This window comes from Mugil cephalus, chromosome 7, assembly GCF_022458985.1.
Source record: "Mugil cephalus isolate CIBA_MC_2020 chromosome 7, CIBA_Mcephalus_1.1, whole genome shotgun sequence".
Lineage (NCBI taxonomy): Eukaryota > Metazoa > Chordata > Actinopteri > Mugiliformes > Mugilidae > Mugil > Mugil cephalus.
Genome location: NC_061776.1, coordinates 17,612,094 through 17,635,096, shown reverse-complemented (window position 1 = coordinate 17,635,096; position 23,003 = coordinate 17,612,094). Strand labels below are relative to the sequence as shown.

The window sequence follows — 23,003 nt, the reverse complement described above, 5'->3', positions numbered from 1 at the left end:
CCGCCGTCCTCTCTCCACGCTCCCTCTCCGTTCCTCTCTCCTCCTTCTCCTTGCTGCGAGAGCGACTCGGACTCCGAGTGGGCCAGGGAAGGGGTCTCGGAGTCCTGGTTGAGGGGGGAAGAGGAACGAGACGGGGACTCCAGGAACCGGCGGATGGCGGGATGGTTCAGCACGGCGGGGTCGCTCTTGGAGGCGTGCTGGGACAGAGAGGAAACACTGGTTGCTGCTACTCCGCTACGCCGCCTCCTCAGAGCGTCTGTACATTTGCCAGCGCATGGGATTTTACCTCAGGGAGCTTTGGCAGCCCGGCGTTGGCGTAGTAGTTGGCCACTATGCATGCCCGCAGCTTGTCCATCATCCTCCTGGCTTCATTGAGTCGCTGCAACGAAACGAAGAGCCAATGAGTCAACTCACGAGTCATTTCCCATGTCAATAAAGTTTCTGTATTACTGATGCAAAATGTGTGAAACGTGGAGTGATCAACATTAGAAAACACACCTGACTTATCACATCTATCTCATGCTCTTTGTTCTTCATCTCCAAAGAAAACTGCTCCCTGATGATGGTTTCAATTTTCTGTACGGTTGCTTCTCGAGCTGACAAAAAACAAACAAACAAACATTTAGCAAGACCAGCAAATCATTCGGTGCAGTTAGTTTTGACCACAACATGCAAAGCAGGTGTACAGGCTCAGGTGTACAGGGGAATGGACTTACCATTATTTTCCACCGCTTTGCTCCTCTTACTGTTTTGCACCAGAGAAATGTCCTCGTAGTCGGGGTCATTGCCTTCTATTTTTCTTTTGATTCCCGACATGGCTGCCTGTGAAGAATAACATGCACATCAACAGTTACAGCTAGCTAGTCTATGCCATGCTCTGTTGGCCAGCCTCGGTACTTAGCATCGACTTAGCTTGGCATGCTAACAGCCCGTCTACCACCTCGCATGCTGTCCGAAACTGTCCGCAAATGATTTCGAAAACAAAACAAACCCCAACGAAGCAGATGTATCCGATAAAAAATAATGCAGTCGTAGTCAATGTGTCTCACGACCTGTCCTTGTTTGCTAACGTAGCTAACGCTAGCACGCAGCTGTCCACGCCGCTTTAGTCTGTATGAAATGTAAACTTACTGGCGTATTCAAGGCTGTGGAGCAGCGTTTCTTTGAAATGCGTGTGTTTTAATTCAATGTGAGCATATCCTTTGGGGTTTGCTATATTCATTCCACATCCGTGTTCAGTAAATTGCTAAATCTCGAGCTGGACAAGTAAAGCTAACTAAATAGTGGGCAGTTAGCCTTGCAGCTCCTTGAAAGAGCCACCAGGGGCCACTGTTCTACACTACAGACAAGTGTTACTCTGCTCCAGGAAGAGAAAGGAAAGGCATTTCTCTCAACACAGAACTAACAGGGTTCATTGGAAAAAGGATGTGTTTTATATATGCCAATCAAAGCATTTCCAGTATTTACGGAACTACCTGCCCGTGCAAGGTATTCATAGCTGGAATGACTGGATATACCTCTTTAAAACAATTGACCGGGTCTAATCAACATAATTCAAAAGAACTCTTCAGGAATTTCTCTCTGCTTCAACAGATTACTCAGTAGATTGTAGGGATTCAGTGGAAACCCTTGCAGCCATCACATGAGTGCGAGTCCACGTTTCCTTGTTGGACAACAATGTCAATACTGTACAACTGTTGCAAGCGAATCGCCACTGTAAATCTTACATATTTAACATGTGACAGCAGCTTCCAGCAGCATACCATGAAGAGGAAACAGCCGAGACGAAGGGGCAGTACTCTGCTGATGAGCACATTTAAAACGATCAGCAGTGGGATCAGTTCCACATGCCTTACCACCATCCAAGGCATGTTATCGAGCCTGAATGAAGCCTGCGGTTGCTTTGTTGTGCAGACAACATGACACACGCACGGCTTGCACAAATCCCGACCTAATTAAAAACATCAGAGGAAATGAAGTTCAGTTCACCTTTATTGAAATGTCTTGCAATGAATCACCCTCTTATTGTTTGCTTTTCCTTTTTTTTTTATGAAGTGTAGAACAATGCCAAAGTTAATCAAGATATAAGATCGACGTGAACACTGGCATTCTTGCCAGTGTTTTTCTGCCTGTGAAGCGGTGCGATCATGTTGGAGGCTGTTCATAAATCAGGGTGCAGATATTTAGGGAAGACATGACTTGAATTCTTTCCATACTTTTTTTTTTTTTTTAATGCATTGTGCCCATAAAGCCCTGTGAGAAGAACGTTTGTGGTTTTTTCGACCGAACCAAACCATAATACAACAAGTACATAAATCACACGAGACATAAACAAAACAAAACAAAAAAAAAGGAATGTCTGTCACAGCTTGAGTTGCTCAATCTCACTTTGAATAGTGTGGCTGGTTTTTACGCACTGTCGCCTTGTCTAACACAATGGCTCATTAAAACATCACCAGTGTGATTGACGAAGTGAACGACCCGACCGTATGTGGCACATGGCACCAAGTTTAACTAAGCAGATTGATTAATTAACAGAATTGAGACGTCTTCTTATAAAACCTTTTGTGCACGACTTCATAGATCAGCTCATTTCCATCGTCCCTGGACGACGAGTCTGGTGTGAAGACCCGTGTTCTGGGTTTAAATGTGAATATCCACTAACTGTTTGGCCAGACGTATGTTTACAGCTCGACAGCTGCTTTTCATCCTCGCCATCTGGTTTCTTTCACGCCCAGTCAAAAAGCATTCAACACATTTACAGTGTACAGTAAGGTTGTCACTTTTGGAGGAGTTCTTTGTCATAAGCTTGCATGAAGTCGATCCACTTTTCACGAAGCAATCAAACACGCCGGCCACATTATTAGGTACACCTTGCTGGTACCGTGTTGGGGCCCCTCAGTGACATATATTCAAGCTGCCTGAGGGTTTGGTCCATATTGACATAATATTATCACACAGTGGCTTCAGATTTGTCAGCGCCCACATCCATGCGAAACTCCACCGCGTGCCAAAAGGTGCGCTGCTGGACCGAGATCCAGAGACTGCGCGGCGCGTTGGAGTGGCTCTGTGACATGTTGCATTCTCCTGCTGGAAGTAGCCGCCAGAACATTGGCACCGTGCGGTCACAAAGCGATGCACACAAACACTCTGGCAAAGTGGGTCATTAATAAACAACGCTGAATACCGAAGAGTCCAAAATGTGCCAAGAAAACATGGCACATCGTCACCACCGTTCTGAACCGTTGATACGAGGCAGGATGGATCCAAGACCACATCCGCAACCCCACCACCCAAATGTCGCAGCGGATCGGGCAACGGATTTCCAATTTGCAGTGAGTCAATTTCTGGAGAGCCCTTGTAAATGTCAGCCTCAGGTTCCTGCTGTCACATGACGGGAGGGTGCTCATTGTGATCTCTTCATGTCCTGCAGGTTTGGAAGATCTTCTGCATACCTCAGCCGTAACAGTAAGGTAAATGAATCATTGTTGCCTTTCTACAAGCTTGAATTTGCCCAGAGAAGTGCCGCTTCTTGCGAATCTCATTCATATTCAGACCATTCTACGTAAACCGTAAACCGAAATAGTTGTATGTTGCAATGCCACTACATCAGCACAGTCTGAAATGCTCAGAACAACCCACGTGGAATCAACAGCCATGAATGAATGAAGTCACTTCCCGAATCTGATGGAGACCCTCTACCTATTATATGTGTTCTACATTAAACTCGGCGTAGTGCTATTTGCAAATATACATTATTATTATAATTAATAATTATTCTGCCTCCATTTATCCCTTAACTAAAATATGTTGGATTCATGTTAATGTGTATTTAGAGAAATTTAAATTTGTGGGTGAAAATTAAAAATCCACCGTAGATTTTGAGACCCCCCTGCAGCACCCCTAATGTGTTGATGACCTACGGTGTGAAGGCTTTTTTGTTTTTTTCCTCTGTGCTGGTAACCTCCTACCTACAGCACAATGACAATTCTTCACACAGTTTCATCGATGAGACAAAACAAAGCGCTTGTACGGAAAAAGAATAACTTTATTGATGTTTCTCTGACATAAGTCAACCATTACATTTCAACATACTGCAGTTTACAAAAATCCAAGGCTTTCTCGCGTCGTCTCAACATCTGAGTAGAAAGTGGGCTTAGAATGTCACATCATACACACAATAACAAAGATTTGCATCAAAATGATCCAATTTACGTCCCCGTTTGTTATTCCTTATTACGGCAAAAATGGCAGAAGTTGTCAGGGAAGCCTCGACCTGCCGTCTTTCCATCCTGCGTGCAGGCCCTTTGGGTTTTTCTGAGCTTTGTGATTAAATCAAATCCACTTTAGCTTCAACCTGCGTTCACGGTCAACTCCGTTAACCAGCTTGGCTCTTTTTTAGGGGTTTAATTTGCACATTGGAATCAAAATATCTCAAGCGACACAATCCCACGACTCACCACAACAAGCACAATAAAAGACAAAAAAAAAAAAAAAAAAGACACAAAAACAATGGATTATTTTATCAAAAGTAAATAAAAAAATGAAAGCCTCTACAAAGCCAGTAATGACAATCAACAAATCAGCACAACAGGACAGTGTTTGTGGCCCGTTTTGAGTAAATACTCAGTGAAATCACAGACGCACACACACACACTCAGTCTCTCTCTCACTCTCTCACTGTTTAGCGCCCCCTCTCTTTTTTAGCCTGACCGCTTCCTTGCCCATCAACCCTTCTTGTCGGGCTCCTGAATTACCCAAGAGGAGGTTCGGGTTTGCCCGGGGGATGTTTTCGTTTCAGTCCGCACTCCTGTTTACATCCTGAACTCATGTTGACATGCCTGGAGGTTTGGTTTAAACTGAAACCTCCTCACCTACTTCTGTCACCGTGACAGAGACATGGAAGCGCAAACCCGTCCCCTTTTAACACGATCCGTTGCACAAACTCCTTTGTCAACCTTCCCTCGCCAAGACATTGTTTTCTTATGTCGTTGTTACAGGTGCAGCACGTCAGGGAGCCGTGTCCGACAAGAGCGGGCGATGGGCACTTTCAACGTTTCCTCTATACGTCACATGAAAGCAAAGAACATTTACTGATACAGTAAAAAAAAAAAAAAAAGGAAAAAAAATCATTTTCATACATATAATTCTACATTTAACAGGATTCTGTCAAAGTGCACAATTGGGGCTCTCAGTTACAGAAAACACAATATGCAACCAAGAAAGAGATACATTTAAATACAGGTTAAACAAAGAAAAACATATTTAAGTCATATTCACAGCAATTTCTCTAGTCTATCAACACCACATGTAGTAAAAGGTGACTTTTACTGACCGATGAGCCACAACATCCAGAATCATTCAGAACCCCGCCGCCCCGTGTTGTGCGTAGCTCTGCTAACACACGCCGTCTCAGCTGACCGGCAAACACACACACACCCACACACAGACAGACACACACACACCTGGAGGTATCTACGGTTACCCCGAGTTACATCTTTACGTGTACAGGTGAGAGGTGCTAGCATCAGCGTGAAGAGCTCTGTTAACAGGAGTCGGACAAGTTGCGCGTCGCTTTCACCGCAACCTGCTTGGCTCCGACACATCCAGACCGAGTAGAAAATAAAAACCGCATACGTACATGCACACCACTTATTCAGAGCAGTCTTCGAGTTTGATCTACAAAGGCTTCTCGCATCTAGAAAACCACCCCGTGAGCCCCGTACACCAATGGACTAACATTGATATGAAATAGACACACTGCTGTAGAGCTACATACAATACAATAAAAATATTAAAAAAAAAAGAGACAAATATAACTTAAGAAAAAAAAAGAAAATGTATGAGTGTGTGCGGGTGTTAAGATAATAATCACAATGGAGCTAAATAAAGTGTTGGAGATCCGAACATGTGAGGCCATGACACAGGCAGAGATGAGGGAAACACATGTGTTTTATGCCAATGTTTCTGTACGGCCCCGCGCTCTTTATCTCTTCTCTTCACTCTGCTCTGGGTTGAAGGGTGAGAGCAACTCATATTTATGGCAACTGATACTGTGGGAGAGCAGCTGGCTGACTGTTTACCACATTTCTTTTTGGGCCATTTTTAGCATCAAGGAGAAGAATTTAAAAAGCAGGGGGACTGATACTTTTTTTTTTTTTTTCACTTTTATTTATATATATTATTTTTAAAGCTCTTTACCGGCGCTGGGTGGTTCTCTACTGTATCAACATAGACGCTAATGGAGTGGAGTGGGCAAAAGGTCAGAAATCTGACCTGGCTATTCATCTGGCAAATAATTATCCTGCAGACAAATGGCTGTGCGTGGGTACGTTCAGTGTTAAGGCCTTGTTTTCGTTCATCAGCACGACCTGCAGCCGTCTCAGCACATTGACAACCTAGATCTCAGACTAACGTTACTTTGCCCGGTAATAAAAGCCGAGTTGGCGTGCGTCCATGACAATCAAACTGATGACTGTCGTTATATCTTATAAAGACGGATTATGTCACTGGAGCTTCAGGTCATTTGAGATATAATTAGCGTCCATAAAATATACAATTGGGCGTGAAACCAAATTGAATTTCCACGGACATGACTGCAAGTCTATATTTAGAACATATTTTCACACATTTCTTTAGCAATAATATCCAAAATGTTTTCTTTCATTCACACCCAACATTGATTGATTCTTTATTACGGACTCGAGTCCATTATCATTATTATATGATCAAACACATGTTTATTTTTTGGTAATTCACTCAGATATTTTTACTTTGACTTATCACTGTTGTTATAAGACGCTTTCTTTATTTCTATTACACGCTGCATTACGCCCCAACCGTTACTGCGACGAGGGAAATCTGTGTCGGCCTGATTCCACTTTAGCTGTGATTACAGACGGGCTGTTAGTGTTATCAGCTGCAGAGCATTTAACTAACAACAACCAAAGAGTCACAGCACACCGAGTACTGCTACATGATGCTGCGAGGGAATAAATTAGCTCACGGGTACTGTGGGATGAAGTATTAAAACGTCCCTGTTATAAACAAAAAAAGTGTGTGGTTATTTTGTGCGTGTGTGTGTGTTTGAAGAGTTTCCTTTAGTGTTTGTTCTCACGGAAGAATGTGTGTGTCTCTGTGCGTCTCCGGTCATGGCTTGTAGTACTTCTCGTTGTAACGGTGGATGGTTACGCAGCCGTGGTAGGAGATGGGCCTCGGCATCGCTGCCACGCCCGTGATGATGCCCGTCGCCGGGTCGTAGCACAGGATGGTGTCCGTGGCTTCGCCGCTTTCCCCTCTGCCGCCCAGGATGAAGATCTTGCCGTTGCACACCGACATGCCACAGCTCTCCTGCGGACGGAGAGAAGAGGCGTAGTTACAGGTGATGTCCGTTTGCTCCCCGAGTGCAAAATACGTTTTTTTTAAAAAAAAAAAAAAATCTATTTACCTGTTTGTTGAAGGTCTGCACCACATGCATCCAGTAGTCCTCTGCTGGGTCGTAGCAGAAAATGGACTTGGTGAGACCGCCGCACACGTAGATCAGGTTGTTGAGAGACACTGCTGTGATGCAGCGCTTGGCGATGGGGATGTTGGCCCGTAGCAACCAGGTGTTCGTGTCCGGATCGTAGCACTGAACCTGCGACACACGGTTACATGTGGTGGTGGTTTAGAGCGGCGAAAGAACGCAGACGAACGTCTCTGTAGCTGTTTAAATGTATACCATGTGGTGGGGAAATAGCTGCTGAGCAAAAAAAAAAAAAAAAAAACACTGAAGAATGTGGAGTTTCTTCTGTGGTCGTCTGTTCTGAGGGCTGACATAAGCGTGCCACACTGTGATTTGCATACAATTCCAGCATTCTCTCACCCACTCCTCTTTAAAATAGATTTCTTTCCAAGCATTCTTGTCTCTGACTACGCCTAACACGCACAACTGCAACAGATGAGGACCTTTGGGATCAATGTAAATGACCTCGGCTGAAAGAACCAGGAGAGCGGCGGATCGAAAGAAGAGCAGCCCCGTGAGTCAGCCGTGCAGCTAGAGTGACGTGCTCCGTCGTTTTATCTTTCAGAAAAAATGCACATCTGATTTAGGATGTCTGCTGTCGAGCCTGCGCGGGAATAAAGAATGCCAGCCATTCCGTAGAGGAACAAAAACGATTCCACAGAAGTCTTCCTGTTTACTTTCGGACGACGTGAGTGACACTCAAAAGATATCGAAACTAAATATTTTCACGTTCCGATCTGTCTCGGTTCATCTCGCATAGTAGCGTGACAGATAACAAATGACAACAAAATTACATATTGCTATTGTTACTCGGCATCCTCTCTGAAATATTAACCTTCATTATATTGGCTAATGTGCAAAGTCTTTCACTTTGATCTACTACCCACACATTTACCCGTTTCCTGTTATGTCATTTGACTGAGTAAATGTATATTCTGTTCTTGTGGGATCAAAACTCAAACGCAGCGCAACTAAACAATTGTCATCAATTGTTTAGTGATAGACACCGTGATAGAGTTAATGAAATTAAACCATCTAAAGCAGGATCAACCTGACTGGGCAGGTAGTGCAATCATTAAATGGAAAGATATGTAAAACTGAAACTTCTACTGTAACTGCGCTGGATGCCAATTACGAACTGTTTTTCAGATGAACAGGCATTTGCACATCCCTTGTGCGCCTGAGGTATAATTTTTGAGTTCCCAAGAATTGCCCTCATCGCTGTGTGCGTAAGTGTCGGGGGGCGAGGGGGCACACATCTGTTTCCCACCTTGTCTGAACAGGTTTCGTCGTCCGGCCCTCCTCCGATGACAAAGAGCTTTCCGGCACAACTGGCCACCGCCGGGGAGCTGACGGCCTCTTTCATGGGAGCCACCTCTGTCCAGCGGTTGGAGAAGGAATCGTAACACTCCACGCTGCTCAGGCGGCTCTGGCCGTCGTAGCCGCCCACAGCGTACACCTGAGGACGGACACACAGGCAGAGTCGGGTCAGGCGACAAATCGGAAACAGAAACATCTGACATCCAGCCCGACCGAAACATTATGCAACACAAAGAAAATTGCGTTCACTCTAATCAGCATCTTCTACAAGTCCACGAGCTTATGTCAGCACTTCAAGAACTTGTTTATCGGGTGCGGATGACGAATGCAGAGCTTCTTCGGAAACAAAAGCAATCATTTCCGCATTGCTCTTACACCTGTGCAAAGTCCATGTAAGCATGGGGGCCAACACCAAACACTGCTTCCTAGTATGCCCAACCGCCAGATACAGTAAAAATATGAATCACTGTTTTCTCCTCACACAGGTCTGTGTAGGTTTACAATAACCCCACAAAGTTTCGTACGAAAACAGAACTTAAATTTGTTTGTTCTTTTTTTTTTTTCACTTCAGTTTGTGAAAAAGAAGTGTTTTCCGCATCACTGACAAATGCTGAACCAATCTGACAAAAATAAGCTTTGTTACAAATGTTAGAAAAAGACAAAATGTTTAAAGTAGCTGGGAAAAAGGTTGATTGTTCTCATATTTCCAGTAACATCCTCAAGAATACATGATAAGCAGCATTAGTGGGAACAAGTATAGCTTGTGCAACAGAAAAACCTCCAGGCTGTTCCTGTCTCTAAGCAAAAACGGAAACACAAATAAGTAAAGGGAGAGAGAGAGAGAGAGAGAGAGAGAGACAAAGAGGGGGAACAACAACCATTAGACACCTGGATGACATGACTGTTTTTTTTTCCCCGACTGAAAAGCTGACGATGCCGGCTGCTGTGTACATACACTCTACATGCATCTATTTACTGTATTTCCTCAATCAGTGACCTGTATGTACCTCGGCTACAGAAAGGCTTTTCACTGAAGCACGTCTGTCTTTTTAACGTCCTCTGTTGGAATATGATGAACATAAATCCTCACATTCGGCATCACGTTTTAACAAGAAGCTTTGCTTTGATCTGCTCTGGTTTGCGTTCAGGAAAGTTGCTGCGTTACGCTGTTAATCACAACTTAACAATGCCTGCATCTGTTAAAACCCCTTCAACATTTGGATGGACAGGAACCCTTTCGATTCTTTACGGTGCCTCTATTGTCAAAGATTTGCAGCCATGCAACAACTGCTGCGTTTGATTAACTGAGCATGTGTAACAAAACTTATAATATTGGTAATTTAGTAATACATGACATCAGCAGGTTTATAATAGCTTGATCATATTGTTGAATTTATCGAATTAAAGTGGTAGGAATGTACATTATGCTTAAATATCCTGCACATTATCTGACAGGCAGGGCTTTATCCACCCGTTACTTGTTTGTGTCGACCGCGCCTACATTATCTGAGACCCGGCTTTTAATTGACTACCGGTTTTTATTTTCCGTGCAATCACCACTATCTCGGATATATTTAGTGGAGGGCAGAGTGTAATTTGCAGAATAGGCAGAATAGGACTGAGGGCACGTAGGCCGACAGAAAATTGTTGGTACAGTTGAACCCAGTTGAATGTGAGTTGACGGATGGAGGGGCAAACGAAAAAAAAAAAAACGAGATAACACTGATAAAAACCACAATGTTGTTTAAAAAGAAAATTTCAATTATATTACATTATATTACAGATAATAAAGATAAATGTCCTGCACGTATAAACATTTTGGGTGGAGTGACCCTTTAATGTTCCTCTGAAGACGTCCAGGCTGTAGTTTGTTTGAAGAAGGCAGTGGTAGGTAGGGACTGGGTAGGGCCATGGGACCATAGGATCACTCCTTCCTTTTAACCATTGCCAGTCATGACTAACTGGATAAGACACCCCGCATGGCTTCTTTACACCATGGACACGTTTCACACGAGCTTGATGACGGTTGCACATACCCAATACTGACTTGAGGTATCCTGCTGTCGCGTAAACACTGAGCCCAAAGTGATTTATAACTGACTGCAGACAGTTACTAGATGCTGAGCGCAAACAGCTAATTTTACGACCGCGTCCGAGCGCAGACGGCTACTGAATGATGAACTGTTTCCTGAACATACAGAAAAATGAGAAGTATTAACCGTGAAGGGAACACCGAGGCGGAGCGAGACGGAAAGGGACGTGGAAGAAAAGAGAGAGAGACAGAGTGTTATATTATGATGGAGGAGAACAGCCGTCACCAAGTGCAGCCATAACAGGGAGAGGAAAACAACTGGTGACCTATTTTAGCTTACGCTCTGTGGAAACAAGACCAGTACAACAGGAGATCACACACACACTGCAGGTCACTGAGAAGTGTGTGTGTGCTCTTATGCTTACAGCATATCCTTGTGAGAATCACCTTTTAAAGGTTTAATGTTACAACGCAGGGTGTATCAGTGTATGTAAGGTCTGCACAGGTGTAATAAGTAGTTAAGGGGGCTTACGGTCTAACGCAAATTCTTATTATTGACATCCACCGGAACGTTTCACGAACACACGCTCATTATACAGGCATGTTCAGAACACGCTGCTTTGTTGCTCCATACTTGCAACTGCAGCATGAAAAGGGGAAATTACAGAGTGAATGAGGAAATGACTGGGTGCAAACACAGAAGGAGGGGGAACTGAATTCTGGAGAATAACGACAACAGACAACAACAACATTTTTTTGTGATAAAAGGCTCGATGCTATCTGGGATGAAACGTTCCTTCTCGACAGATGACGAGGACATGAAAGGGGAAGAATAACACGGGAAGAGCATCCTCATGGAGAATGATGAAAAGAACCTTTCACCATTAAAATGAACATAAAGTAATTTATTAAATAATAAATATCTCCTTTCAGACAGTGGCATTCAACTCCAACCAGGAGGACATGTAGTTGCTAACAGGATAAGGTCGTCATAAAACTCTACTTCTGTACATTTTGTGAATCCTGTCCTTGTTTATTACGTGCCTTGTACATTTGGATACAAATACAGCAATAGTATCGACACAAATGAACAAAATCTTGCACTTACTATCTTCTTTCTCAGATCAGATGATTCTTGCATGAGAGTATTTAGTTAGCTAATGATCGTTACGTTAAAACCATTAATGCTCTGTAGTTTAGATAAGTTGCAGCCTACCAGGCCAACTTGTTTTCAACATATCCTGATACAGTGATTCACTCTGGAGTTAATTACTGACTTTTACAGCCACACTGTCCAGCTCATTACCTCACTGCTGTGGCGCAACCAGCATGTGCTGGAGAACAAACCGCACACGTGTGTGTTGTGTTGTGGGGAGGCCAAACGGACTTCGGGGGTTGTAGTGAAGTCATCGACTGGCCACAAACTCACCTTCGAAACGTAAGGAACGCTGCAAAGGAGGCGAACGAGCTCCGCTTCGGGCCGGAGCTCTGCAAGAATACGTGCGCTTACGTGCGTGCATCTGCACACACGATGACTAAAGCGCGTACAACTGTCGATGCATTTGCCTAAACCATCCTAGTTTACGTTGTGCACATCTTTATAGTGTAATGGTGTTTCTGACCACAAATGCCACAAGGTAAATCAATTGCAATGAAGACAAACTATACTATCAAATTTAAAAGCCTTCTTTTACAAAATAGGAATATAGTTATTTAATTTAATAAGTGCGTTTGCATTTTGGTCGACTGGACATAGAATTTAATAGGGATGTGGACAGCAGCTATATATATTTCAGTATTTAACCATATATGTTTAAGCACATACTAACCCAGTGTGTGTGTTTACTGACTCATCAAGAGCTCTAACTGCTATCTATGGACACTCTGTGGTGGCTAATGTGACTGAGCACACGGAGCGCGACACAGGACAGTGAACGAAGCTAGTCCTTAACTGGGAAGTGTGAGACGCTGGCACGCGTCCAATAAACTCTCAGTGCCCTCAAGCAAGAATGTCCAGCTGCCCAGTATGAAAGAGTTCAACCCAGCAACAGTGATCAAGGATTACTGATCAGCTTACATGACATTTACTTCACTCAGGTTTCACAACCAAACTGGTGCAGGGTCTGTTATTAATCTGACACATGACGTTTAGTATGCAGTACGCAGAAGACCAGGGACATAGATGTCTGAATGGATTTGTGAAAAGTGTTTGTGTGCTGGTTTTAAATAGAAAGTCAACATTATTCTGCCTGTTGAATCCGCGATCTCTCCAGGATGTGCAAGGGGAGCTGGCACCAGTGAGTCGCAACTCTCAAATAAGGCAAACACAAAAATACGAAATCCTCGTCACAACACACCCTCATAGGCTAACACCGAAGATCTCCGATAGCAGAGAGCATGCTTTTGTCAAATATGACGGGGCTGAGAATTTGAGAGATTTATTTCCTCCTACTGAGAGTGTGTCACTTCTGAGACTAGATACTCAGTGTCAGTCATCCCAATGCCTGTATAGCCTTTGAGGAATGACACGATTGTGAAAGGTAAGAATTAAGAGCGTTCAAAACTTCCAGTGAACGCGCTAATACCTTTCCCGCAGGTGATTCCAAAGAATGTTATCGGTGGGTGAATAAATTTGTCCTTCCTCAAATTTCTGTAGGCAAACGTCACATTTTCCTGTGAAACTGCAGCTTTACCGTAAGTGCCTATTGCACGTTAGGGGGTTACAACGAAGCATGTCATTAAGTCTCACCAGCTTTTCCGCACTGTGTGTCACACAAACACACAGCACTTGAAATATGTTCCTGGAGGTCGAGACGGCTCGACTGATTACCTCGGGCTGCTTTCTCCTTTAGAATATAGGTAGGGTAGAATATTGCAAAAAAAATGTTTAAACAAAGACAAAACCATGATAATTATAGAAAGAATCAATAGTATTTTTCGTGTGATGCAACAATAGGCAAGTTTTGGGATTTAGAAAAAAACTATTCTACAGCAAACCTCACGAGGATACGAGAAGGCCGCATAATACTGTGGTGAAATCAGTTAATGCGGAGATTTCCCTCCTTACCTTCCCCAGTAGGACTCCCATCTTGTGTCTCCAACGGCCTTTGTTCAGAGAAGCCACTCTGATCCACAGGTTGAGCTGGGAGTTGTACATCCACACGTCCCTGCTATTGATACGACCACCTAAACACACAGGGAGGCGAAAACATTAACGTGCTGCGGAGACAACTCTGGGTTCACTCTGAGTACAAGAGTCAAAAAGGGGAATTTAGTGTTGGACAATTTGGGTCCTTATCTCCACTAGAATCTTTTTATTCAGCGGATCCAATGGTTTAAAAAAAGGAAGCTCAAGTTTAAAAAATAAGCTCAAGCCGCTTTGGTGGACAGCCAGCCAGTGTGTTTATGTCAAAGTGATGTTTATCTTCCAACTAGTACACAGTTGTACGTCATATCTGACTTTGACCCGAGCTGTGTCTCAAGCGCGTACCTTGTAAAGAGAATGTTCCTTCACTTGCACAAAGTCAAACTGTGGCCTGTTTAAATACACATACCTACACACAGAATATTGTGTGCGCGTGTGTTTGAGTGACCAGGATTTAACGGTTTTTAAAGCAAATACATTCCAAATCAGGTCTTTGCCAACGACAGCGTCACAGCACGACCACTACTACTACGCATGTTGTCTCTGAGATTACAGAGACAACACAGTCACTTGACCAAGCAGCAGCGACACATTTTTAACAAGCCCTGACATGCACCCACCATCACCAAAACTCGGAAGACAAAACTCTCACAAGTACAAAGTGTTGCACACATTTAACATTGGAAAGACAACATGATCTAGGAAAACAACACAATGATGTACAATAACAGTGAAACGAAAGAAGAAAAATGGATTTTTCCATGTAAAATTCTCCAAAAAACGAGCGCGACTGTGCAGTGAACAGGTTATCACTGCAGCACTGGATGCCACGGGCACTTATCTGATGCCTTTTATCAAGCATCCAAAAGTATGTATTGTATCAGTGCGTTGGTGCAGCATGGAAACCAACACGGGTGGTAAACAAAAACGTCAGTGACTATCTTTGTTATTTCACACCAGGACTTAAATTGAACGCATGCTGGTGATATCAGTCCATAAAAGACGGATTATGTCACATGAAATTAATAAGAACGCATCTTTTAATACACTGAAACTGACATCAAATAGATTTTTGAATCTATTCCATTCTGGTGTGGAGGTGGCCGGACACAAATTAGACATGCGCTTCATAATCGAATCCGTTCATCCGCATCAAGTGAATGTTTTGGCTAATTTGAAGTAGATGCCTCGAGGCTTCATGAGATACTGCCCTGAGGAAATATTATCCCCAATCACCTCCATTAGCGGTTGTCAGCTCACATAAATCAGTCACTCGCTGTATGTCCTCTTTTTTTTACTGGTGGGTAATTAACGAACAGACATTTGAAATTACACTGCAGCACACAGACAAAAAGGAGTCAGTGGCAGCATGTGTCTAGTGCGAAGTGACAGAGCCAGACTGTCTGCAGCCCCGGAGGCTTCCTTTGTTAAGAATCTGATGATGAAAACATGTTGATGTCAGAAAGCTCGTTGTGAAGGGAAGGCGTCCTCGAAGAAGCGCCCTTCAGGTGGCTAAGTCATTCCTGTGAAATTGGGGAGCACCGTTAGTGATCACCGTTCTTAGGTGTGCGACTCCGGGAGGTCCCAAGCTGCTTTAGGTGACAGCTCCCCGAGAGTTACACGTTCATTTGCAGTTTACTGCCGATGCTAATGACCACGTCCGGTACGTCGTAGAATTCCACCGAGAAGGAAACTTATGACCGTGACGTGCAACACTCTGTAATGTGTGAGTCATGTGCATGTTTTTTTTTATGTCGCTCACTAGCTGATAAACCATTATCTGAGTGGCTGACTGCAGAGGTTTTAATGGAAGTAAATCAGTGGTGGCGAGACCAAAGACGTTCCGTACGCCCAAGCAAGCCACGTCCTATTTAAAACTACAGCTTACTGCAGCTGTGCTAAAGACTGGAGGCCCTGTAAGGCATTTGCACCAGTTACCAGTGAGGAGGGGGGTCAGACAGAATGGAGGTATGTGCAGGAATGTAAACGAGAGAGTGCAGCGGAAAAATAAAGTTTAGAAAAGGAGATTAAATGTAACACGTAAAAGGGGAAGAAAATGGACCTATACACATGTAAAAAGTCATAGGGCAGTGGTTGTGTGTGTGTGTGTGTGTGTGTGTGTGTGTGTGTGTGTGTGTGTGTGTGTGTGTGTGTGAGAAGGACACGGGGGGGAGGAGGGGATCTGCAGGCTGCTTGGGGTTGTTTGAGTGTGGATTGATAGCGCACACGTGAGGACTTGGCACAGTGAGAGAACACTGCACACTCATCGCTGAAGGGGAGAATTTTCTTTTTTTTTTCCCCCTCTTCCCTAGACGTCGTTCAAATGCTGTTTATGTCTGTTAATACTGTGCAGCTGTTATAAAGCATGTCTGAACAAGAGCAGTTGCAGGAGATACAATGAAAATATTGTCACAAAAAAAGTCCATGTTCTCTACTCAACAACCGCAGACACGCATGTTGCACACAGTGCAGCTTTCACGGCGACCTCATTAGTTACAATGAATGATGCAATACAACATGTCTTCTTTAATCTGGGTCATTTGTTTTTCACCAAACAAAGCTTACTCCACACCTGGAACATGCTAAGGACATGAGAGCTATAATACCTCAGGGTTTGTTTTCAAGCTTTTCACCACCTATGGAAACAGTCTTAAATTAAGAGGTGTTCTCAGATCTTTAAAGAGATCTGGGAACGTTGCTGAACCAGGGCGAACGTGGTGACCCTGTTGAATGGCTAATCGGAGGACACAGGGACAGAGCTTGCCAGCGAAGGCGTCCCTCAGCGCCGAGCCCGGAGAGTGCATCCAGATGTTACTCTCATATTTTCCTTCAACTCAAACAGGCCGAGGCTGTAAAAATAACACAGGGCAAACAGCCACCACGGCCTTTCCTGCCACTCCGCTGTGAGTCTGCGAGATAGCTCGCCCAGCGCAGTCTGATTGTATTCCTTAAACCTCTATTCACAAATTTAACTTTTGGAGGGTGACCAAGCCTCTTAATAATTAAGATAAACAACCAGGAACACTTTGGGTCTCAACACTGAAATAAAAGATGAAATAAATGTGGTAATGCTGGCTCAAAACCAACTTTTGAATCACTAGGAAATATATAAATAGTCAGAATTTCCACTGTTTCCTTGAATAAGGAGAAAAACATCTTTGGTTAATCTCAAGTCCTGATGGAGCATTATTATTTTCACAAACGTTGTGGGGTCTTACCTGAGACCAGAATGTCATTGCGGAGAGCACAGACAGCGTACTCTGACTTGGTGAACTCGGGAAGTTTCGCCAGTGACTTCCACTCCCCTGTGACTGGATCATAGCACTCGGTGTAGGGCAGGTTGAAGCCCCCCACCCGCTCACAGCCACCGACCACGACAATTACCTCAGAGTAGCCCGTCGACCTGTACACAAGACGGCAGGGGAGGTCAGACAGAGTGAGAGACACTGCAATTAAAGATGGAGGGGAAATAATAACACAGCTGGAGCAATTATAAAAAAAACACCAACACAAAAAAAGGTTTACATCAAAAGATACCCTGGAGGAATGACCTAATTACAGGCGGAGCGTCCAATTAAATCACCGTATATCTGCAGACCTACAAAAAGGATACGGATATATATATAAACGTACACATGTCAACACTCTGAGGTATTTCTAATCACAGAGGAAGGGAATTTATGTCGTGACATGACATGGTGGTTTCTAGAGAACTGGTGTCATTCATATTGGAGGCAAAGTTCAGTTTACAAGGAGGGGCCTCAATCTAGCGTCTAACAAAAACACACTTTAGTTGAATTTTCCTGTTTACAAAGTTTTCCTCTTTGGCTGCTCAACACATACTATTAATGATGCAGAGATATAACGTAACAATTTACTCAAGTATTTGAATTCTAAAGTACTCAGTACTCAGTAACGGGTCTGTTGTGCAGTGAGTACAAGTTCTTACTGCACATCACATCAGATTAAGATTTTATAAATGTATCATGAAACAATCAATGATATAGATGCAGCTGTTGTCATGTGTAGCATATTTAATTACTAAAACCAGCTCTCCCTCTGTCTATAAATAGCATATAAACACTGCTTGCATTGACAACTGCATTGTCTCTTATTGTTCAAGTGTGACATACAGACAAGCAAAAACAGATCCATATAATATGTAGCCAAGTGTGTGTCTTCACACTTTCTCTCACATTTCTCCATCTGTTTACTTGGCACATGGTGAAGGTCAAAGACCTGCAGGGGTTCAGGGTTGTTTTAAATACTACAATAGATCCATGTCATATTGGAGCTGTTTGGCCTTGTGTGCATGTGCATGAGGCCAATTATATTCTAGAGGCTTTTCAAGAGGAGACAGGCCCGGTGCAGACAAAGAAGGGGAAAATCAAGCATCTGTTCTGAGCAGAAAAGGATCTGGCCCTCGGGGCAAACGACGCCGACAGTGCAGACACCAACCGCTTAATTGACTTGCTGTTCTGGAAAGATGTGGCCCTAGTATACCTGAAATGCATGTCACACAGCTTTAATACCTGACAGCAGGTTTAACAACAAAGGCAGCTGCGCTGCGGTTCGTGGAACAGCACACTGCCATATGGCCTGTTTTTGTATTGTCATTCACAAGGTTTCAGTCAGCACCACCTTTGTCCTTTATCAAAGATTAGCTGTTACATCCACCTGGTCACTCTGGACAAACACGTACAAAAACGGAAATAAAAAAATAAATTAAAAAAAAAGTTAACAGGTGGGGAGTCAAAGACACGAGTGAGGCGAGTTACACTGAAGGTATGATAACAAGACCGAACATTTCATGGCTGCCATTTCTTGCATCACATAACTTTTTGTCCCCCTTCAGCCAACAAGCATGTGTATGAACATGCCCTGCCTCCTTCATTACCATTACCATTTCAAAACAGGGCGACAAAACAAAGTCAATGACACGCTTGTCTGTTGGGCACAATAACACTTCCTGACTCGCACACACAAGCACACACAACAACAATAACACTGCCAGGAGCACCAAGTTTATATACAAGCTGAAACCATCTTGCTGTACAATGTGTGATACAAGGCTGACTAACTACTGACAAACACGTGTCCTTTGGCAGCGCTTTGATCTCACAGTGGAATAAGTGTTTCACCTAACAAGACCAACAAAACAAAGATCAGTAGCAGAGTCACTTGCCATTCATGTGACTCCAGCACAGTATATACTAGTCAACCTATTTCCTCCTTCTTTCCTCACACTGAAAAAGTTGACATTGAAGTTACCTGCGTGGACGAGTTCTGGGTGACATCATTTCGTTTCCCAGCACGTGGTAGCGTCTGGCCTCGTGGAGAAGCTGGTAGCACTCGGGAGCATTTTGAATGAGCTGGTCTCCCTCCACTGTCTGGACAAAGTAGTTGGGGTGCAGCAGAGGCATGCGGACGTGGTGCAGGAGAGCCTTCAGCATGGGCTTCCTCTGGTCTACGCAGTGGTACACCCACCGCATCACCGCCTCAAACACCACCTCCTCCTTGCGGATGGAGAGCTCGTCACTGTCAATGTACTCCTCCAGCTCTTCCATGTGTAGGTCGAGGAACTCCTCGTGCTGAGCCACCTCCGTGAAGTTGGCCAGAGCGTAGCTGCGACAGCGGCTGGCGAGCTGCTTCAGAGAGTGCGCGTCCGCGAAGCGCTGGATGCCCAGGCAGTTGCACGGGTCCAGCTGGTCCTCCAGGAACTTCGCGCAGGCATCGCGCAGCGTGGTAATCTGGAAGAGGCTGGAGGTCTCGAAGAGGAACTGGACATTTTCAGTGGTGATCTTGGCGCGGCCGGTGTAAACGTAGGTGAGGAAGGAGTCCATCGCCTCGGCCAGGATGCCATTGATCTCGACCAGCATCTCGCGGCTCTCGCGGTGGTCGTTGCAGAACATGGCCCTGAAGTAGGAAGAGCAGGCGGAGAGCACGGCGCGGTGGCAGGGGAACTCGCGGCCCTGCACGCTGATGACTACGTCTGTGAAGAGGCGGCAGTCGCGAAACTCGTTGAAAACCTGCAGGATGCCCTCCGAGTGTGATGCGCCAGAGCTGAAGTCCAACACATCCTGGGAGGCTAAGGTTTTGGAATCAACCTCAAACACCTTAGGAGACAACAACATGTACAAAGAGATGTAAAAACATGTTAAAAAAAAAAGATGCGTCATATTTGTGACTTTACTAAGATGAGACACAAAACGTAGAAATTGAAAGCACCTTGCGTTTCACAGCTGGGGAGTCTCTGATCCCAGACTCCTCCCTGTTCATCCTCCTGCCTAGAATCAACACCATGGCTGCCACCTTCAATGTAGACTAAACCTTAAAATGACCTGGGGATGGAGAGCAGGTAGCATAGAATCATTACATTTTTTTTTTTTTTTTACATTAAATATTAGCTTATACTATTATCATGGCATTCTACTAGATATTGTGTTAAGGAATAGACAGGGGAAACCCCATGAATGCACAAATAGCAGCCTAAATGGATCACTGCAGCGCAAATTGAGACCATTCACCACAGACAAAGCATTCACAGAGCAAATCCATGAATCATGCGTGCAGAATTAGGAGAAAACACGACACTACACCAACTATTCAGTCCACGGGAAGAGCCTTACGTAACACTTTAAGAAAAGAGTGGCATTAAAAACAGCACACACACACATATCCGCATGGCACTTCCTCAAGCTAGCTCGTCACCACCGTGAAACAGTTGTGCCCTGCAGCACAATGGGCTGCAAAAAAGCAGGAAGATGACAAAGAGAGACAGGCAGGAGAGAGGTTGAGCAACGGTTGGAAGGCCAACCTACATGTCAGTCAGGTTTGTTTTGATGGAGTGGGGGAAGGGATGCTATCATACACTACATGATTGTTTGAACAAGACGAAGTCAGGACTACAGATAACTTAAAGTCATGTTTTCTACACTTGTTAAACCTTTTGACCTTTGTCTCTTTGATAAAAGCACCTTATATCAATAAAGCTTCCCTCAGTGTTTATTTATGACACATAATTAGTAAGTTCTTGAGGTTATTTGAGCAAAATATTAAAAATAATTCACCTAAAACCAAATTGTGTTTTCGAGTTGGCGGCGAGCCTGGTCTTTGCTCTCGTGAGGTCACTTATCGCTAGTTATTTTTAACTACGCAGACTCAACCTATTCACGTGTGTTGTTCGCCATATGCACCTCGCTGGAGGGCAGGTTCTGCCTGAGGTGTCTGACACAGATTTACTTTGTGACTAATTCAACTTCACGGTTAAACAAATGAAAATAAAATACATGAGATAGGACACAATTGCATTGGGAAATATGGCGAAGTGTAATGCAGTTTTTCAAATTATCTAACGGTTTGTTAGTTTACAGGGGAAAAAATAAAGTAACATTTTAAAAGAAATGGGTTTATAAGACACTTATTTTTGTTGTTTTAAAACTATTTTTAATAGTTGAAATAAAAAATGTTTTTGTTTGTTTTTGTTTTTTTGCAAAATATTTCAAATAGTTGAAGCGTTAAGTATTGAGGTATTATCAGTACAGAAGTATTAATAATAGTTACCTACATACATGAACGTGCTAAAAAGACGTCAGTTACGTGCATGGCCTCATAACAAAGAGGACATGACTCCGTTAGCCGTTGAACTCACTAAGCAGCTGAGCCGTAGCTTTACTCAACATATTGTCACAAAAATTAAATAAACCAAAATCCTGCACTCATAAATCCAAAAGAAAAAAAGAATAAGAAAAAAAGAAAAGTCATTAGTCGCAGAGAAGTTTTCTTACCTTGTCAGAAGTTTCCAGATGGAGCTTCTTCCTCAGTTACAAGTGTAGGAAAAACAACAACAAAAAAAAAAGTATGTAGGAAAAATAAATCTGTCAGCCGAAAAAGTTTTCTTGACAATATCTGTCCTCGAATGGCTATGAAAAATAAAGTTGGCCGCTACACAGCCGGGACATTTTGACTTGCAGTGATGACAACAACAAAGACTTCTAACTAGCCAACTGTAAACACAGAGTCCATATATATACTAGTCTAGGAAAAAAAATCCGTCCCACTGCGCCCACTCAGACGGTATTTCTGTTGCATTATGGGTAATGCAGTCCTACCTGCAGTGAGTCCTTTCAGTTTGCAGTGTGAGAAAACAACACTTCCCAGCCGCCCGTGGTTCTCCACGTGTCTCCTCTTTGTTTGCAAACAAACTGAACTTTTAATGGAGAAAAAGTTCGTCACGAGAAGTGACAAAAACACGGAAGATAAGAGAAGTTTTAGGGTCTGACTTGAACGGACTTGTAAAGGGACACTAGTAACGCACCATTAACTTTAAATAGGAAATTGTCATTAAATACATTTTAAGAAAAGACATACAGCCTTGTGGGCGCGTATTTTTAATTGTTATGAAAGTAGATACACGATGGAAAACACAAGGCGAATGTGCGTGTGTATGCGCCTTGTAAAAGTTATAGCTGTAATCTGACCCTATGGACACGTGAAAACATGATGAAACGTAACACGCTACATTTTTTTTTTTTTTTTTTTCAGGTGAGAAGGAAGGAGGAGCTTATTACGAACAAAGGATGTCACAACTCCCTTACAACGCTGGAAAAATACTTCTGAGAGCTCCCAACCGGGTTCTCCGAAAGGGGCCCCACTACCAGTGACCTGCCTGTCCACTGAGCTAGCCAAAAAAAATATGAAACCACGTGTTACTACCTCTGTGAATAATTGAATCCTTTACATAATTGTTATGCCACTTACAGACGTTCATACACATTCATATCTACAGAGATGTAGCTTACATCCAGTATCAATAAGTGGAACGATTATGGAATAGGCGCAGTGAGTATGCACCAAATGTCTTTCACTAATTCAGCCAGATGATGCGGTGAAAAGGCAGTAATGCTGCCTGGAGCATCCACATGATGGCATACTTGATATCAAGGTCACCGGGTCAAGAAAGCCATTGAACTGTAGTAGCTCGAGATTTCGTGAGAATACCC

At 43.6% G+C, this 23,003-nt stretch overlaps 2 protein-coding genes across 3 annotated transcripts in view; both read right to left on the bottom strand.

Moving 5' to 3' along the window:
* yeats2 (YEATS domain containing 2) overlaps positions 1–1,301 on the bottom strand; it is a 24,221-nt gene extending 22,920 nt beyond the window's left edge. For both annotated transcript variants that reach the window (XM_047590189.1, XM_047590188.1), the window contains exons 1-5: positions 1,132–1,301; positions 717–822; positions 499–596; positions 287–379; positions 1–197 (exon numbers count right to left, since the gene is read on the bottom strand). The exon at positions 1–197 is cut by the window's left edge and continues 37 nt beyond it. In XM_047590189.1, coding sequence (XP_047446145.1) covers positions 1–197; positions 287–379; positions 499–596; positions 717–816 — 488 coding nt within the window. In that variant the 5' untranslated portion in view covers positions 817–822; positions 1,132–1,301. The remainder of the gene's footprint in view (positions 198–286; positions 380–498; positions 597–716; positions 823–1,131) is intronic.
* A 2,729-nt stretch (positions 1,302–4,030) lies between these two features.
* klhl24a (kelch-like family member 24a) lies at positions 4,031–22,010 on the bottom strand. Its single transcript, XM_047590367.1, has 8 exons — positions 21,789–22,010; positions 20,230–20,342; positions 19,273–20,117; positions 17,220–17,404; positions 13,924–14,042; positions 8,775–8,963; positions 7,448–7,636; positions 4,031–7,350 (listed from the first exon to the last, which is right to left on the bottom strand). The coding sequence occupies exons 2-8, from the start codon at positions 20,302–20,304 to the stop codon at positions 7,150–7,152; spliced, it is 1,803 nt and encodes a 600-aa protein (XP_047446323.1). The 5' UTR covers positions 20,305–20,342; positions 21,789–22,010; the 3' UTR covers positions 4,031–7,149.
* Positions 22,011–23,003: the final 993 nt, after the last annotated feature.